At 47.1% G+C, this 20,202-nt stretch overlaps 1 protein-coding gene across 1 annotated transcript in view; it reads left to right on the top strand.

Annotated features, from left to right (window-relative positions):
• The window catches only part of LOC147108800 (uncharacterized), a 49,477-nt gene that overhangs the window by 13,092 nt on the left and 16,183 nt on the right, over positions 1–20,202 (top strand). Inside the window, exons 3-4 of the mRNA XM_086005642.1 lie at positions 8,562–8,685; positions 15,962–16,114. Coding sequence (XP_085861768.1) covers positions 8,562–8,685; positions 15,962–16,114 — 277 coding nt within the window. The remainder of the gene's footprint in view (positions 1–8,561; positions 8,686–15,961; positions 16,115–20,202) is intronic.

Here is a 20,202-nt window from a genome sequence, read left to right as displayed (position 1 = left end):
CATTGAGGTCCAGAACGACCACATCTGCAGCAAATGTTGGCTGATCGAGGAACTTCGGCTCAGAGTTGATGAGCTGGAGTCCGAGCTTCAGACACACCGACACATTAGGGAGGGGGAGCGTTATCTGGACACTATGTTCCAGGAGGCAGTCACACCCACTAGAATAATTACTTCCAATTTGGCCCATGGTCAGGGACAGGAGGGTGTGACTACAAGCGAGGCAGGTATTGGGATCCAGGGGGTAGTGGTGGCGGAGCCTCAGCCCTTGGCCTTGTCCAACAGGTACGAGATTCTTGCTCCGTGTGGACGAGGCCAGGGACTGCAGGGAGGATGAGCAAACTGACCACAGCACCGTGGTATAGGGAGCCATTCAAGTGGGGGGGAGCAAAAAGAAATGTTGTAGTGATAGGGGACAGTATAGTGAGGGGGATCGATACTGTTCTCTGCAGCCGAAAGCGTGAGTCCCGAAGGCCGAGTTGCCTGCCTGGTGCCAGGGTTAAGGACATCTCCTCTGGGCTGGAGAGAAAATTGGAGTGGGAGGGGGAAGTTCCAGTTGTCATGGTCCACATAGGTACCAATGACATAGGTAGGACAAAGAAAGAGGTTCTGCTGAGAGAGTATGAGCAGCTGGGGCTAAATTAAAAAGCAGAACCACAAAGGTAATAATCTCTGGATTACTACCTGAGCCACGAGCGAATCTGCATAGGGTAAATACGATCAGAGAAATGAACGAGTGGCTCAAAGACTGGTGTGGGAGAAATGGGTTTTGATTTGTGGGGCACTGGCACCCATATTGGGATAAGAGGGAGCTGTTGTGTTTTGGATGGGCTTCACTTGAACCATGTTGGGGCTAGAGTCCTGGCAAATCGAATAACTAGGGCTGTAGAAAGGGCTTTAAACTAAATAGTTGGGGGGAGGATCCAGGTGAGCGGGAAAATAAAAAGTCAATGAGAAATGAGAAAGAAAGAGAGCAGGCTAGAGATGGGGGAAATAATAACCAGAGTGTGACAGGAAGGGACGGGGGGGGGAAATTCAGTATCGCCCCGTTTGAGGCGCGATTATCGGCCGTGTGCAAAGTTTAGCGCTTGCCGCTAATTATCGCCTCCGACTGCAAACTTCGTTTATATCGCCCCTGGAGGTGATTGGAGCGCTAACTCAGGCGCTTCCCACCTGTCTTAAGGCGCAAAGGCCAAGGAGCGAGGCGCTAACTCAGAGCGCTGGCGAAGCTCGTGTGATGTCAGTCAGCAATGGAACACAGACACAATAGCACCGGCCAGTTCTTAAAGGGGAGGGTTGATCTTGCTCTCCAATTACATCCTGCTCATTGCAGCCTTGAATCTCAGCCTGGAGAGACCTGTACATCAAATCTGCTGTAAAGAACAATGGAGAGAACCAGGGAAATAGCTCAGAGTGCAGCCCCCATAATCTCTTCTAAATCGACACAAGGGCAAATCAAAAAGAACCTGCAAAGTGCTGCTCAGTACCCAAAACTCCTTCACACAGCGTTGAATCTCTCCAGAAGTCTCTCTCTCCGAATGCGTGGTGCAAAAATGTCACCAACAAAAAAAGGCAGGAAGCGTTTGTCTTTAAATAGCGCTCCCCCAGTCCCTTCCTGACTGCAAAACGCTCCCCTCAATCTGTCGTTGCTAGCGGCAGGTGGTAAGGCAGGGGGCGCCTCTCAATATCCGGTCCGGGGCGTTGCACACTCGACTGATGACACGATCTGCCGGCGCAGGAGATCATGGCGGTAGTGCTTAGCACCGCCGCAAAATGTCTAGTTAATTTCGTGAGCGGCGCAAACATCGCCGCGCCCGGGCGCTAGTTGCTTTGCGCCCCATTAGCGCCCTCTTAAGGCGCTAACGGGAGGCGCAAAGCAACTGAATTTTTCCCCCAGAATGTTTAAAAATATGAGTGTAACAGAAAAAAAGGCCAAAACAAGGAAAAATGGTTAAAAGACAAAGTTAAAAGCTCTATATCTGAATACACGCAGCATTCGTAACAAGATAAATGAGTTGACGGCACAAATAGATACAAATGGGTATGATCTGATCGCCATTACAGAGACGACCAAGGGCTGGGAACTGAATATTCCAGGGTATATGATAATTCGGAAGGATGGAAAGGGAGGTGGGGTGGCTTTGTTGGTAAAAGATGGGATCATTGCAGTGGTGAGAAGTGATATTAGCTCAGAAGATCAAGATGTAGAATCAGTTTGGGTGGAGATAAAAAATAATAAGGGGAAAAGTCTCTGGTGGGCGTAGTCTACAGGCCCCCGAACAGTAGCAATGCTGTTGGACAGAGTATAAATCAACAAATAATGGAGGCCTGTAAAAAAGGTACGGTAATAACCATGGGTGATTTTAATCTCCATATTCACACACAAACACAGAAACCCCACAGTGCAGATAGAGGCCATTTCGGCCCATCGAGCCTGCACCGACACATATCCCACCACGATCCCCGTAACCCCTACACCAACACATATCCCACTCTATCCCCGTAACCCCACGTATTTAATCCCCCTAACACTAAGGGTCAATTTATCATAGCCAATCAACCTAACCTGCACACCTTTGGACTGTGGGAGGAAACCGGAGCACCCGGAGAAAACCCACGCAAACACGGGGAGAATGTGCAAACTCCACACAGACAGTCACCCGAGGCCAGATTCAAACCCGGGTCCCTGGCGCTGTGAGGCAACAGTGCTAACCACTATGCCACCGCCACTGGACAAATCAAATTGGCCATGGTAGCCTGGAGGAGGAGTTCATAGAGTGCATCCAGGATGTTTTCCTAGAACAGTATGTAATGGAACAAACCAGGGAGCAGGCTATCTTGGATCTGGTACTATGTAATGAGACAGAATTAATAAATGATCTCATAATAAAGGATCCTATAGGAAAGAGTAATCATAGCATGGTTGAATTTCAAATTCAGTTGGAGGGTGAGAAAGTTGTATCCCAAACCAGTGTCCTGATCTTAAACAAAGGCAATTATAATGGCATGAGGGCAGAACTGGCTAAATTGAACTGGAAAAACAAATTAAAGGGCAAGAAAGTTGAAATGCAGTGGCGGACATTTAAGGAGATATTTCATAACTCTCAACAAAAATATATTCCAGTGAGAAAGAAAGATTTTAAGAGAAGGGAGCACCATCCGTGGCTAACTAAGGAAGTAAAGGATGGTATCAAGTTGAAAACAAAGGCATACAATGTTGCCAAGATTGGTGGGAGACCAGATGATTGGGAAATTTTTAAAAACCAGCAAAGCTAACTAAAAAAAATAATAAAGAGAAAATAAGCTGGCAAGAAACATTAAAACAGATAGTAAGAGTTTTTACGGGTATATAAAAAGGAAGAGGGTAGCTAAAGTAAACGTTGGTCCCTTAGAGGATGAGACTGGGGAATTAATAATGGGGAACGGGGAAATGGCAGAGACTCTGAACAAATATTTTGCATCTGTCTTCACTGTAGAAGACACTAACAACATCCCAATAATGGATAATCAAGGGGCTACAGGGAGTGGGGAACTAAAGACAATCACTATCACTAAGGAAATAGTACTCGGTAAAATAATGGGACTAAAAGACGACAAGTCCCCTGGACCAGATGGTCTACATCCCAGGGTCTTAAAAGAAGTGGCTGCAAAGATAGTGATGCATTGGTTGCAATATACCAAAATTCCCTGGACTCTGGAGAGGTCCCAGCAGATTGGAAAACCGCTAATGTAACACCCCTATTTAAGAAAGGAGGGAGACAGAAAGCACGAAACTATAGACCAGTTAGCCTAACATCTGTCGTTGGGAAAATGCTGGAGTCCTTCATTAAGGAAGCAGTAGCAGGGCATTTAGAAAAACATACTGCAATCAAACAAAGTCAGCATGGTTTTAGGAAAGGGAATCATGTTTAACAAATTTGCTGGAGTTCTTTGAGCATGTAACAAGCAGGGTGGACAAGGGTGAGCCAGTGGATGTGGTGTATTTGGATTTCCAGAAGGCGTTTGATAAGGTGCCACATAAAAGGTTACTGCATGAAATAAGAGCTCATGGAGTTGGGGGTAATATATTAGCATGGATAGAGATTTGGCTAACTAACAGAAAACAGAGAGTTGGGATAAATGGGTCATTTTCTGGTTGGCAAACGGTAACTAGTGGGGCGGCACAAGGATCGGTGCTGGGGCCCCAACTATTTACAATCTACATTAATGACTTGGATGAAGGGATCGAGTGTAATGTAGCCAAGTTTGCGGATGATACAAAGATGGATGGGAAAGCAAGTTGTGCAGAGGACTCAAAAGAATCTGTAAAGGGATATAGACAGACTGAGTGAGTGGGCAAACATTTGGCAGATGGCATATAATGTGGGAAAGTGCGAGGTTATGCACTTTGGCAGGAAAAATAAAAAAGCAAACTATTATTTAAATGGAGAGAGATTACAAAATGCTACAGTTCAGAGGGACCTGTGGGTCCTTGTGCATGAAACACAAAAAATTAGCATGCAGGTACAGCAAGTAAGCAAAAAGGCAAATGGAATGTTGGCCTTTATTTCAAGGGGGTTGGAGTATAAAAGCAGGGAAGTCCTGCTACAACTGTACAAGGTATTGGTGAGACCACACCTTGAGTACTGCGTACAGTTTTGGTCTCCTTATTTAAGGAAGGATATACTTGCATTGGAGGCAGTTCAGAGACAATTCACTAGGTTCATTCCAGAGATGAGGGGTTTGATTTATGAAGAAAGGTTGAGCAGGTTGGGCCTATACTCATTGGAATTTAGAAGAATGAGAGGTGATCTTATCGAAACATATAAGATACTGAGGGGGCTCGACAGGGTAGATGCAGAGAGGATGTTTCCCCTCATGGGGAAATCTAGAACTCGGGGGTACAGTCTCGGAATAAAGGGTCGCCCTTTTAGAACTGAGATGAGGAGGAACTTTGTAAATTTGTGGAATTCTCTGCCCCAGAGAGCCGTGGAGGCTGGGTCATTAAATACATTTAAAGTGGAGATAGACAGATTTTTGCAAGATAAGGGAGTGAAGGGTTATGGGGAGCGGGCAGGGAAGTGGCTTTGAGCCCTAGATCAGCCATGATCTTAATTGAATGTCAGAGCAGGCTTGAGGGGCCAAGTGGCCTATTCCTGCTGCTATTTCTTATGTTCTTATTACCTCCTCTTTCACTATGACTTTGGCAGCATCTTCTTCCTTGGTAAAGACAGATGTAAAGTACTCATTTAGCACCTCAACCATGCCCTCTACCTCCATGCGTAGGTCTCTATTTTGGTCACTAATCGGCCCCGCCCCTCCTCTTACTGTACTACCCGTTTACTATTTATATGCCTATAGAAGACTTTTAGATTCCCTTTTATGTTAGCTGCCAATCTATTCTCATACTCTGTCTTTGCCCCTCTTATTTCCTTTTTCACGTCCCCGCTGAACTTTCTATATTCAGCCTGGTTCTCCCTTGTATTCTCAACCTGACATCTGTCATACGCCCCCTTTTCCTGCATCATCTCACTATCTTTTTTGTCATCCAGGGAGTTCTGACTTTGGTTGCCCTACCTTTCTCCTTGTGGGAATGTACCTCGACTGTATCCGAAAAGGGTACCCAAAAAGGGTTCAAGGCTGAGATAGATTTTTCGACTGTAGGGGAATCAAGGGATATGGAAATTGGGCGGGAAAGTGGAGTTGAGGTCGAAGATCAGCCATGATCTTATTGAATGACCGAGCAGGCTCGAGGGGCCATATGGCCTACTCCTGCTCCTAATTCTTATGTTCTAACCCTTACCGAGTCCTGCTCACCTATCATCCCTGTGCTTGCTGATCCCCAATGTCTACAATTTAAAATTTTCATCCTTGTGTTCGAATCCCTTCATGGCCTCAGCCTTACAACCCTCTGAGAACTCTGCGCTCCTCCAACTCTGGCCTCTTACACATCCCCCAATCCCTTTGCCCCACTATTGTTGTGCCTTCATCCGTCTAGGCCCTAAGCTCTGAAATGCCCTCCCTAAACCTCTCCACTTCTCCACCTCTCTCTTGTCCTTTAAGACCCTCCTTAAAACTCACTTCTTTGACCAAGCTTTGAGTCACCTCTCCTAATATCTTTTACTTTGGCACGATGTCAATTTTCATCTAATTATGCTCCTGTGAAGCAGCTTGGGATGTTTTACTACCTTAAATGCGCAGCTTGTTCATAGAATCATAGAATAGTACAGCACAGAAGGAGGCCATTCGACCCGTCAAGTCTGCGCCAGCTCTTTCGAAGAGCAATCTAGTTAGTCCCACAACACCCGCTCTTTCCCCATATCCCTGCAATTTTTTCTCCTTCAAGTATTTATCCAATTACCTTTTAAAGGCTACTATTGAATCTGATCCACCACTCTCGGGCAGTGCATTCCAAATCCTAACCACTCGTTGCATTAAAAAGTTTTTCCTCATGTCGCCTCTGGTATGGGGAGAGAGCGGGAATATGGTATTGAGATAGAAGATCAGCCATGATTGAATGGCGGAGCAGGCTCGAAGGGCCAAATGGCCTACTCCTGCTCCTATTTTTCTATGTTTCTATGATTCTTTTGCCAATCACCTTAAATCTGTGCCCTCTCGTTACCGGCCCTTCAACCATTGGAAACAGTTTCTCTTTACAGGAAACTCTTTGGTATCCGGCACCGACGGGACCGGCATGTTGCCGGTTGATCAAAAATTCCGGATGACGGAGAGGGTTATCTACCGAGGCTATTTTTAACAAAGAAAGATTAAAAAAATCAAGAAATGTGCAGTATACAGTAATCAGGTACTCACCTACGGAATGTTGTGTTAAAGGGATGGTGGAAGATGCTTGATTAATACAGTACTGCCAGTTGAGGGTAGTGTAATGCAATGACTACCAGCAGCGTGGGAGACACACAGTACCCCTGTAAAATGGCGGATCAGAAGAGACTACCGGCAGCGCGGGAGAGTCAGACTCCTGTTACAGGGGTATTGAGGTGTTCCGAGTTCCGACAGCGCCAAGAAGCCGAGTAGTGGCTGTTTGAAGAACTACCCCCACTGACTAACTCGGCCACCGCGGGAGACTCGGACTCGGCAACATTGCCGGTTATTGAGGTGTTGTTTTCGGAGTGTGAATTTTGCCGGTTAATAGAGAATTCCGGATATTTAGGTGCTGTTTAAACGAGAGTTTCCTGTACTTTATCTAAACCCTTCATGATTTTAAACAGCTTTATCAAATCTCCTCTTCACCTTCTCTGCTCCAAGGAGAACAACCCCAGCTTCTCCAGTCTATCTACATAATTGTAATCCCTCATCCCTGGAACCTTTCTAGTAAATCTCTTCTGTACCCTCTCCAAAGCCTTCATGTCCTTCCTAAAGTGTGGTGCCCAGAATTGGACACAATACTCCAGCTGGGGCCGAACTAGTGTTTTATATAGGTTTAGCAGGTGGTGTGCAATTTCCCAATGTACACTTGTGGCATAAGACAGAGAGAAAATGTCTTTTGTTTTAGTGTCAAATTCTGGTCAGTTTTATGCTGTGGCCCCATATCCACGAGGGAACCAAGTTGAAACTGCACAAAGACAGCTCATGTAGTATTCTTTCAGCTGGTGGAGAGAACAACATTTTTTTAACTCACTTATCTGGGCAGGATTCAAACCAGAGGTGAAAGGGTAGTTTTCTGACCCACTTTGCTACTCAGCTCCTAATAAAACGCACCATCGTGATAACTAGCCAGTTAGAAAGGGGTGGAAGGAATCGCTGCACAGTGCAAAGGATTAGAGGCAGCAGGTAAACAGAGAACGAGGCAGATACAGTAGTGACGAAGAGAGAAATGCACTGGTGTGACTGACTGAACAAAGCAGATGAGAAAGTCACTCCATCTGATGAGCTGACAAGTACAGGAAACTCTCTCGTTTAAACGGCACATAAATAGCCGGAATTCTCGATTAACCGGCAAAATTCATACTCCGAAAACAGCACCTCAATAACCGGCAATGTTGCCGAGTCCGAGTCTCCCGCGGTGGCCGAGTTAGTCAGTGGGGGTAGTTCTTCAAACTGCCACTACTCGGCTTCTTGGCGCTGTCGGAAGTCGGAATACCTCAATAACAGGAGTCTGACTCTCCCGCGCTGCCGGTAGTCTCTTCCGATCCGCCATTGTTAAGTAATTAAAGAGTTATGGATTACCCTCAACTGGCAGTTAATCAAGCATCTCCCACCATCCATTTAACACAACATTCTGTAGGTGAGTACCCAATTACTGTATACTGCACATTTCTTGATTTTTTTATTTTTCTTTGTTAAAAATAGCCTCGGTAGATAACCCTCTCCGTCATCCGGAATTTTTAATCAACCGGCAACACACCGGTCCCGTCGGTGCCGGATACCAAAGAGTTTCCTGTAACATTTTCCGCCCTGATACATGATACATACTTCAATTTTCATTAGTCATTCTCAACCTTAATTTACTTCTTGATAACATTTTCAATTGTTTTTGAGAAGCTGTGTTATTACCATTTCCTATTGATGTGGAGACTGCGAATAGTGAGTGCAGAAAGGCTGTTTGAGTGTCCTTGTGTTTCCAGAGTGACTTAATTATAGGTCTGGGGTGTCATGATACTCGAGTGGCTGAAAGAGTTGCAAATCTTTACCTGGCAGATTGGGCTCCGCTGATATTATTTACTGGTTATCTGGGAAGCCATACGTTAGGTAAGAAATATTACTTCTTAATTACATTCAAACAAAATAGTATTTCTGTTGCACAAATAGCAGGATAACATTTTTTCTAGCATTACTGAATTTTCTGCTGTAGTTTATAGTGTTGCATTGCAGGTTTGAGACTTTGCACTTGCTGTTCTGTTGCGTTTGTAGGGACTATGCTTAAAACATTACTTTTCGTTAAGTTTCGTTGTTCAACAGTGTAAAGATAAACACACTTCGAAGTATCTACACTTCCTTACTTTGGTAAATAAATTTGCTTTAACCCGACATTTGCTAAAACCGGTTAATTACGTTTTCATGGAACGTATGAAAAACCTGGGGATGAGAAGAGTGCATTCAGCCGTTGAAGCTGGCTCATTTTTACCTGAAAATTGCACTTGTGCTCCAGTAACCAGCGTAGGACTCTGATTTGCACATTTAAGGAGCCTCGTGGCTGTATCAGGCAGTCAGGCTGTTTATCCATTTACAGGCCCACCTGAAAATTGCACCAGGTGGGCCTGGGGCACCTATTGGGCAGTGCGACGTCCCCACGGCCCCCTTCCACCAATTTTCAGCTGCAGGCTGCCTATTCTTCAGGGAAGAAACAGGTGGCCAGCAGTTGAAAATCACCCCCAATGTATTAGTTATTTTCACAACCTCAAGGAACCTCTCGATAAATAATGTACTATGTTACCAATTATTCACAACACTCGTTTCTATACTGCTTTTAAAATAAAAGATGCATAAAATATAAAATTAAGCCCTTAAATTGCGGCTTCCACCCCTGGGACAGGACTTCTTGTTACTTTGTGAGATTAAGGTGCAGGGGGTAGAGTTTGAGCCGCTCTGCCTGGCAGCCATGCATTAGCAGCGGTTTCTCAGTTCTCTCAGTGCAGTTCAGTCTTTACTTTGTCAAAACCATTAGACATTAATTACAAAAAAAAGCACATAGAATTCCTTGGCCTAGAAATTCAGTTGGGCGCGCCAGCCATTAGCGCCTTAGGAGGAGTAGATCTCGAGCGCTAGGCGCTTAGCGCCCGGGCGCAGCGCGATCTGCGCCTCGCCCCAACTTCAGTACACATTTAGCGCCGGCGCAAAGTCTTAGCGCGCGCCCTGCTGCGCGCGCAGATCATGACGTCATTTACTAGTGCAACGCCCTTTGTGCGCCCCGAACCGGAACTTCACTCGCGCCGGGCCATTGTGCGCCGGGCGGCCCTAACGACTGTGAAGTGGAACGGTACACAGCCGAGACGGGCCGCGGGGAGCGCTAATTAAAGGGCACTTACCCTGCACTATAAAGGCCAGCCATTTTGCAGCATTCACTCTTGTGCAACGGTTTTTTGGAGAGAGACCAAGGAGGAGAGCTTACTGGTTTGGACCAACACTAGGACAGGTATTTTTGGCTCAGGCCAGAGCTTAGCAATTATCTTTGCCTTCATTGAGAGCTCAGTGTTTGCCAGCATATAATGGGGGCTGCATTGGGTGCCAACGCTGACTTTCAGCCTTATGCCAGAAGGGCTTACAGACGCCGTGAGAGAGTGGCAGCCCTGGCTAGACGCAGAGGGGGCAACAGGCGTCGCCAACTGAGGCCTTACCCACCCAGGGTATACCGCCAGCAGTCCTCCTATCTGACCATGTCTGCCGCGATGTGTGTTAGGAGGCTGCGATTCAGAAGGGAGGTGGTTGCAGACATCTGCCAGCTGCTTCACAGAGATCTGTAGCCACAGCTGATGCGCAGGACGTCTCTGTCGGTGGCAGTGAAGGTGACGGTGGCTCTCAACTTCTATGCCACCGGCTCCTTCCAATCCGCTGCTGGGGACATCGCTAACATCTCCCAGTTCGCCGTGCATTGCTGCATCCGCCAGGTGACCGAAGCCCTTTTCAGAAGGAGACATCAATTCATCTCCTTCCCCATGACCCTGGACAAGCAGCAGCAGCGTGCAGTGGGATTTTCAAGAATAGCGGGCTTCCCCATGGAGCAGGGCGCCATTGACTGCTCGCATGTGGCTTTGCGGGCACCTCTGGAGCATGCCGAGGATTACCGCAACCGGAAGGGCTACCATTCCCTCAACGTACAGCTGGTGTGTGACCACAGGCAGCGCATCCTAGCTGTCAATGCCCGCTTTCCAGGCAGCAGCCACGATGCCTTTATCCTGCGACAGACAACTGTGGCTGACATGTTCCAGGCACAGCCTCACCCAAGAGGATGGCTTATCGGAGACAAAGGCTATCCTTTGTGTACCTGGCTCATGACCCCGCTCCGCGCGCCCACGACCCCTGCTGAAGAGGCATACAACGAGAGCCATCAAGCGACTAGGAACATCATAGAACAAACAATCGGCGTCCTCAAGCAACGGTTCCGCTGTCTCGATCGCTCCGGGGGAGCCCTCCAGTATTCACAGGAGCGAGTCTCCCAATTCGTCGTCGTTTGCTGCATGCTGCACAACCTGGCCATCCGCAGGACTCAGGCACTGCCACCTCACGTTGGACCCCCATCTCAGGAGGAGGAGCAGGAGGAGCATGAGGAGGACGAGGAGTACCAGCCCAGGAGGGAGGCAGAAGGTCCAAGGGCCGCCCGTCGGCGGCTTATTGAACGTCACTTCTAGGCCCCCTGTCAGGGAATGGCTTGTGCCAATGAAAGAACATGATTGCAGCCGCTCCGCAAGCCCTCAGCCGGTTAAGGCAACAAACACTTCAAAGATCAAACATGGACAATGTTAATAAATAAAATGCTTTATTGTACAAACTCAGGGCCCTTCCCACATGAAAACCAAAAACAGACGAAACCCCCAAAAAACACTCAAACACATTACTCGCTCCCACAACCTGGAGAGGATTAACAAAACAGTGCAACTAAAATGGCCGTCATCCTCGGCCTTCGTAAAAAACAAACATCACATCCTCGGCCTTCAAAAAACAAACATCACATCCTCGGCCTTCAAAAAAACAAACATCCAATTCTCGGCCTCAAAAAACAAACACAACTGGCCACACATTCGACTTTTTGGCCCGCTAGGGCGATGCCTTGGCCATCTTTGTGTGGCCCCTGCCCGCCCTGCTGCTCCTCCTCAAAGTAAGGCCATTCGCTGCTGCAAGGCTGGGGGCAGGCTCCAGAGGGGCACATGTCGTGACGGCAGATGCCCTTGGGGGTCGGCCTAGTCGAGGTCTGGCCGTCGAGCGGGCGGCTGTTGAATGCTGCAGCTGTGGCTGGCCAGCATCAGTCGCTGCAGCAGCTCCTGGCAGCTCCACTGGGGGAGTGGCAGTGGCGGCTGGAGGAATGGGCGGATGGCAGGCGCTCGCTGGTCACCTGAGACACTGGCACTCGCCCGGGCCAGCACTGCAGCATGCGCACCAATCTGCCGAGGGACAGACCGCTGTGCTGCTGCAGCGCGCCGGGTGCCCTGGCGATGCCTGGCTGACACAGCGAGTGTGGCAGCAGTGAGTGCCCGTGTTGACCTGTTCGGTGACCTCATCAGAGCACCCAGTGACTGCACGGCACCACTGATCAGCTGCCCACTCGCTGCCTGAGCTGCCCCGAATGCCGCCCGACTCGCTGCACGCTCTGCCCCGAATTCCGCCAAACTGATGGCCTGTGAGGCCCCGACGTCGGTGACACTCCGAGAGAGGGACTCGATGGCCTCAGGCAACCGTGCCACCACCCCCACCACCCCCATGAGCTCCGTGTGCCGGCGCTCCGAGTCCGCGGACAAGTCCTCGAGGCGTTCCATCTCCTCGGCGAAGACCATCTCCGGACTGGAGGCCGGACTCTCCCTCTGGGAAGAAGGCCACCGAGCTGGCCGACCCTTCCTGCGTTGCTGGACGCCGCTGGGCCCAGCAATTGGACTCCCCTCCGACCCTTCCCCCCCTCTGGGGAGAAGGCCGCTGAGCTTCCACCCCCCTCCCGCGTTTCTGTAGGCCGCAGGTCCCATGAGCTCCCCTCCCCTCCGACACTTCCGCCACGCTCCCCTCCAGGGAAGACGTGTCCCCTACATTCGCATGGGTTGCCGCGGATGAGGGTTCCCCTGATGGGCCGCCTTCCTCTTGCTCCTCCTCCTCCTCTTCTGAGGGGCTGTCGCTGGCAAGTTCAGGGACTTCCTCCTCGCCATCTGAAAGCAGGAAGGCACAAGAGTAGCTTTAGAGTGAGGAGAGGGCGTCAGCGAGGGATGCATGAGTGGTGGCATTCAGCGCATTGGTCGGACAGTGGCAAAGGATGTAGATCTGATGCGCAAGTGGGACGAGAGAGGTCCAAACATTGATGTCCTTACCATTGGTGCCCAGAACAGGGTCAGCATCTCCACATGCAACGGGGCCAATCACCCGGCCACCCGTGATGCGCTCCACGCGATGTTGCAGCTCGGTGAGCGGCTGGATCTGGGGTCGGCCTCCCCCGGTCGCAGTCCGGCTCTTCCTATTATTGGCCAGTTTGGCCTGCAAGAGAAAGGACGGCCTCTAAGTACAGTGTGTAGCCCTGATCTTGTGTGCACTGCCTCCCATGGTGGAATAGCCTGGCCAGTGTGTCGCCCTGATCTTGTGTGCACTGCCTCCCATGGTGGAATAGCCTGGCCAGTGTGTCGCCCTGATCTTGTGTGCACTGCCTCCCATGGTGGAATAGCCTGGCCAGTGTGTAGCCCTGATCTTGTGTGCACTGCCTCCCATGGTGGAATAGCTTGGCCAGTGTGTTAAGTGCAGAATGTGCAATTGATGTTCATGCCTGTCCCATAGCTGCTGGATGAGGGCTGGCCATTAGGGCTTTCAGGTCCCTTTGCCCATAATGTGAGGTGCACATGCAAGGATGAGGAGGACACTGGAAAGGGTACTCACCCTGACAAGCCGAGTGAGGTCATTAAACTTTTTGCGGCATTGGACACCGGTCCTGGGGACCTCGCTGTTGGCTGACACCTTGCTGGCGACATGCCTCCAGGCTCTCCGGTAGACGCGGACTGGCGGCTTCCTGCCATTGTCTGGGTACAAAAGATGGCGCCTCTTCTCCACACCACCAACCAGCACACTCAGATCACGCTCTGAGAAGCGCTGCACTCGTTCACGGGCCTTCTGCATGGCTTCAGGCGCTATTTGGGTCCAGCAGCAGTGTTCAGGCCTAGCTGGAGGGCTCCACTATCCAGGGCGTGGCAGCAGACCAAGTCGACCCTTCCCCCTTAAGAGCTGGCTGGCGCCAGGGTGTCTGCTGTCAATCACGAGATGGCCGCACCTGCGCTGCGCCCGGCCTCGGCGCTCTCGCTCAGCACCTCCGGCTTAGCGCCTAAAGAGAGGCATCCAGCGCCAGTTTTAGCGCTCGAGCAAACTCTTAGGGCGAAGCTAATGAATATCGGAGAAGTGGCCTCGATTTGGCGGCGGGCGCAAACTTTAGCAGCCGCCCGACTTTACTGCCCCAAAAGTGGCTACAATGAATTTCTAGGCCCTTGGATTTAAGGTACTGTCTTTCTATATTATACTAATAAAGCAAATACTTCTCCGCACATTCAAATATTCCACGTCACCCTTCCCACTGAAGGAAAAGTTTTAAATTTTAAACATGGAGTCAGAAAATATCCCTTTTTTTCTAGAAGACCTTGCACACCTGATTTCAAGAATAACCTTTCACTGTAAATCAATAATCCTCAAGCTTTTCAGCAGCTGCAGTTTCAGAGAACGCCTGGCAGCTCTGAGACAGACTCACAGCATGGATGAGTGTTTCACAAGCATTCTCATTTTTATCAGATTCCTTATTCACCCTTACTGGACTGTAGACATTATTGTGAAGAAGATAATAATCAATTCATGTTATCAATTATAATATTTAAAGTTAACAAAATTAATAACTTTCAGTTAAAAAATTCAAGACACCAGTGGTTTGGTCAGACGGGCCAAAATTAATGTGGGATTCCATTATAATCAATACTTAATGTTAAATTTCCTGCAAAGCAGCTGCCAATTATTTAGGTGTCAACTTCAGCTCAGTGGGTGTCACTCCCTCCTCCGAGTCAGAGACGGCCGTGGGTTCAGAGTCCCACTCCAGAGACCTGAGCGTATAATCCAGGCAGGCACTTCAGTGCAGTGCTGAGGGAGTGCTGCACTGTTGGAGGTGCCATACTTTTAAATGAAAATTTAAGCCAAAATTTAAATCTGCCCTCTCGGGTGGAATGTGAAAGATCCCACGGCACTACTTGAAAAAGAGATGGGGAGTTCTTCCGGTGTCCTGGCCAACGTTTATCGCTCAACCAACGTCAAAATCAGACGATGTGGCCATTTACGTCATCGCTGTTAGTGGGACATTGCTGAGCACAAATCAGCTGCCGCGTTTCCGTGCATTACAACTGTAACTACATTTCATTGGCTGTAAAGCGCTTTAGGATGTCCTGAGGTCCTGAAAGACGCCATATAAATGCAAGTTCTTTCTTTCCATGTTTTAGCATTCCCTTTTTATTGTTTCTGAATACATTTGTAGTAATGGATTGACAATCATTAATCCTATTTTGTGAGCATAATATGATGTGCAATGGTAGACAGGATCTACATTGTTAGGTGCTGCTAGCACAGACAAAAGTAAAAATAAAACGGCAGAAAGAAGAGGTTCAAATACAGGAAACTTTGGTTTATCCGGAGGTTAACTGTCCGGAATGCTCGATCCACCGGCAAAATTCAGGAGTCGGTTCAGTAAGGTTTTTTTTCTTTTCGTTGCTTTTTTTCCACCAGTCAGGCTCTGCAAGGTCTAGCTAAAGCTGTTGCTTAGCTACAGAGACGCTTGCAAGCTATGGCCGACTGTTTAGAAGCTGTTGCTAAGCAACAGGGTTTGTTGCTAGATACGGAGCTCAAAAGCTCTATGTTTTAACATTAGCGCTGGTTTGTCTGGCAGTTTTGATGGGACGGCAACAGCTCGGTCCCATCGGTGCCGGATATCACAAAGTTTCCTGTAATGGTTAAACACTTGAACATATCGTTTACAGCTCTGAGGTCCAGTAACTCTGTCGACTGGATTACTGCCTTGTTACGCTCCTGTGAAGCACCTTGGGATGTTTTACTACACGAAAGGCACGATAAAAGTTCAAGTTGTTGCAGTTGCTTTAACTCACAGATATTCCTTACTCTCGATACAGTATGACTCATTAGTGACATTGGATTTCAGTTAGTGCTGCTTTCTTTCATTACCGCTTCAACTGCAGCTCTGCATTTTTAACAAAAAGTTTGTCATAGTAACCATGAAAATGATTGAATATTGCAAATATCTATTGTTAAAAAAAGGTAAATTTATTCCTCTTGTCATCGTAAATATGATTTTTAACAACAGGAGAATGGGATCAACCAGAGGCAGATGTTTTTGCTGAAACCGCGGTTAAATTGGGCGTTCCAGTTGACAAGATTCTACTGGAAAGAAGGGCCACTAATACAGGCGAGAATATACGGTTTGCACATCAAACACTAAAGGAAAAGAGCGTCCAAGGTATTTAACAGCCTGAGCTTTTACTATTCCTAGTTATTGACGGGACTCCTTGTCCAATACACATTTCTTGTGGGGATAGGGTAATGCAATGAGTTAATGCTGTCCTTTCACCGGCAGGGAACTGCAATCAAGTGTAGAAAGACTGATGAGATAAAGCCTCATCTTTCTGCCGACTCTAAGGGCTCTAAGTGGACTGAGCCGGTCTCTTCCCCATTCAGTAGAGGACAAAGCCAGCCATACTTTGACACAAATTACCACTAAATGAGTTGTGTCACCAAAAAGTGCCATCAAGATGGCTGGTATAAGAAATAGAAACATAGAAACATAGAAGATAGGAGCAGGAGTAGGCCATTCGGCCCCTTGAGCCCATTCTGCCATTCAATGAGATCATGGCTGATCATCCAAATTCAGTACCCTGTCCCTGCCTTCTCCCCATATCCCTTGATCCCTTTAGCCTTAAGACATATATCTAACTCCTTCTTGAATATATTTAATGTATTGGCCTCAACTGCCTTTTGTGATAGAGAATTCCACAGGTTCACCACTCTCTCGGTGAAGAAATTCCTCCTCATCTCAGTCCTAAATGGCTTACCCCTTATTCTTAGACTGTGACCCCTGGTTCTGGACTCCCCCGCCATCGGGAACATCCTTCCTGCATCTAGTCTGTCTAGTCCTGTTAGAATTTTATAAGTTTCAATGAGATCCCCTCTCATTCTTCTAAACTGTAGCGAATATAAGCCTAATCGACCCAATCTCTCCTCATACGTCATTCCTGCCATCCCAGGTATCAGTCTGGTGAATCTTCACTGCACTCCCTCCATGGCAAGAACATCCTTCCTCAGATAAGGCGACCAAAACTGCACACAATACTCAAGGTGTGGTCTCACCAAGGCCCTGTACAACTGCAGCAAGACATCCTTGCTCCTGTACTCGAATCCTCTCACCATGAAGGCCAACATACCATTTGCCTTCTTAACCACCTGCTGCACCTGCATGCTTACCTTCAGCGACTGGTGCACAAGGACACCCAGGTCTCATTGCACTTCCCCTTTTCCCAATCTATTGTCATTCAGATAATAATCTGTCTTCCTGTTTTTGCCACCGAAGTGGATAACCTCGCATTTATCCACATTATACTGCGTTTGCCATGCATCTGCCCAATCACCCAACCTGTCCAAATCATACTGGAGTTTCTCTGCATCCTCCTCACAGCACACACGCCCACCCAGCTTTGTGTCGTCTGCAAACTTAGAGATATTACATCTAGTTCCCTGACCTCTAAATGCCATAGGAGCAGTAGAACATAAGAAATAGGAGCAGGAGAAGGTCAGAACTGGCAAAGGGTCATCGAGCTGAAATGTTAACTCTGTTTCTCTCTCCACAGATGCTGCCTGACCTGCTGAGTATTTCCAGCATTTTCTGTTTTTATTTCAGATTTCCAGCATCCGCAGTATTTTGCTTTTGTATTAGTTTATCTTGGAGTTGGTGGTATATTAAGGAAAATGGTTGCAAAATTCAAACTGAAAGCCTCAGTTGCTGTGAGGGAGGAGGCCATGGTAACGCCGTAGAGAAAGACATAAAAAGGAAGAAACTCATTTAAAAATGCAGCATGCTTGGACCAAACAGGCATTTAAAAATTGCAATCCATTAATTTAACAAAAATATAATTCTAAGTAATATTCCTAATTTTAATGGGAGAATTGTGTTATTTTTTCCATTGCTTTATTTTTTAAAATTTTTGCGCTGATCAAAATGAGCAACGTTAGTCGTGAGAAATTGAACCTTTTCCCAGAACACCCCCTACTGCACCAGTGAGATCATTTTTCAATTCCCCACACCAGCTGCTTTGTCCCTGCTCTGAGTGAGATTGTCAATGATAGTTTTGCACTTTAGCCCCACGCTGCTAACCTTTGGCCGCCCAGAGCGGAGGGGGTGGGTGGGGATGGGGGATGGGATGGGGGGGGGGGGGAGGGGGGTAAGTCAGAGGATCAACTTGTGGACTAAAACAGCAATCTGTAGGTCCGGGGTGGGGGACGCTCTGGCTGCCTTCCTCTCTTCTCTAGTATTGTCCGTGCCCGAGTGGCCCTGGAGAGGGAGTATGCAGTGTCCACCGGTAGGCTTGATGTCTTCTGTGACCAGTGGGCACCGCAGGGTATAGAGTGTCTTAAGACATTGATAACAACATTATGATTTAGTTGGGAAGGTTCCTTTTGTTTGTACTGGGACTTTGTTACTTATTATAGTTTGATTGGACCATATGTTTCTTTCCTATATTATTGGTGCCCTAAAAGGGGCAATTGATGTAATGATTCTTGCCTGGTGACCCTGGGGCAGCCCAATATCACCCTTATTGGTCCATCACAAAATGCTCAGAAGGAACTGGATGGAGACTACGCAGACATATTTCACAAAGGCTGCCATGCAGCTAGCACAGTTCTTTCATCCCCTCCCCCATTTCCCTGACCCCAAACTTGCTTTTTCATCCGTTTCATTTCCTGCTTTTTTCTCAGTTTCTGACGAAGGGTCTTCGACCTGAAACGTTAACTCTGTTTCTCTCTCCACGGATGTTGCCTGGCCTGCTGAGTTTTTCCAGCATTTTCTGTTGGTATTTCGGATTTCCAGCATCCGCAGTATTTTGCTATCGTGCTAAGGATATTTGATCCTCAGTTTCAGAGATAAAAGGGTAGTGGCTAACCCACTAAGTCACCCAGTTCCCAACCTTTTAGCATTTCTCAATTAAATTATCTATAACAATCATACCGTGAAAGACCCGAGCTTGGAACCTAAAACACTTTCAGATGTGGGCACAAATATCAAGCAAGAAAACTCAACATAAAAACAATCTGTGAAACTCAAAGAAAGCATTCAGCTGCTGTAGTTCGTAATGAGACACTTTGCTTAATAGTAGCTGTCATTGCAATTCCTCGTGAAAATAAGTGGCTGCCATTTGGATTCTGTGTTAGTCTAGCAGATGACGTTGTATTTCCCATCCAGTAGATGCTGCTGTTTTTAGTTTGTCACAAAGGTGCAGGGCAGCTAAAGATGTAGATTTGGATTTGATAACTTCCTTTGGGGAACATTTTCTTTTGACTTCCTCTAGAGTTTTAAGGGCCGCAGCGCTTGATTTGTCTTTCTTATTAAGTAAAAAGCTTTATGTTTGAATTCAGCAGCCTATCACTATGAAAAACGTGATTCACACTGCTACGTTGTTTTGTGGTTCATCTTTGCTGTACATTTTCGAATGGAATGCATGCACGTATCAAATAATATCGAAACCGTGAATGTAATTAAATAGAAATATGTTGGCTATAGAATTCAACACAATGGTTCCCAAATCACATGAATGTAGAAATTACTGTTTGCAATATTAGGCAACGAATGCTTAACGTCTTCATATGGCATTCCTTTGTCTGCTATTTTAAAGCAGGTATTAACCTGTTTATTTTAAAATAATCAACATTTCCACTGAAATATTGGACAGAGGAATATCGTAGGAACGGGTTAAACATTTGCCCACTACTATTGCTGAGCCATAGTTTCTAGGCTAATGCAATGAAGAGGGAAGGAGATGGAACAGAATTGTGAATTTGAGTCAGTCATGTTCCCGAGTAAGCACAAAGATAAAAATCAGAAGAAAGAAAGTAGAGATACCATAGTTGTAAGACTGGCCTTTCGTAACCTGGGGGTCATGGCACAAGACCGATTAAGTCTGCACGTCTCAGGCAATCAATGATCTTGGGCCCCAGCCCAATTATTGGTAACAGGTCGTTTCTTTGCATGGTGGGACCATATTAGTTTACATTTGTATTCAGAAAGGCACAGGTTATGAGGAGGAAGATAATCATTACTAACTGAAACCAGTAGTGAATAGTCCCTAGGTATCATGGGCATTCCAGATTATTATAATATTATTATAGTATAATGGGGTGGGAGGGGAGTCATTAAAATAATTTGAAAACATAAAATGTATGTACATGATGTAATTTGAATAATGACTACGTATTCTTGTGGTGCTGTTTTTACAACGGCTTAGTAGGATTGAAATAATGAAATGCAGAATTAAAAAAAATCTTTGCATGAAGGTAAGT

This window comes from Somniosus microcephalus, chromosome 13, assembly GCF_052327205.1.
Source record: "Somniosus microcephalus isolate GS21.2 chromosome 13, FLI_Smic_1.0, whole genome shotgun sequence".
In the NCBI taxonomy this organism is placed as follows: domain Eukaryota; kingdom Metazoa; phylum Chordata; class Chondrichthyes; order Squaliformes; family Somniosidae; genus Somniosus; species Somniosus microcephalus.
The sequence above is the reverse complement of the archived record's forward strand: the minus strand, read 5'-3'. Positions and strand labels throughout refer to the sequence as shown.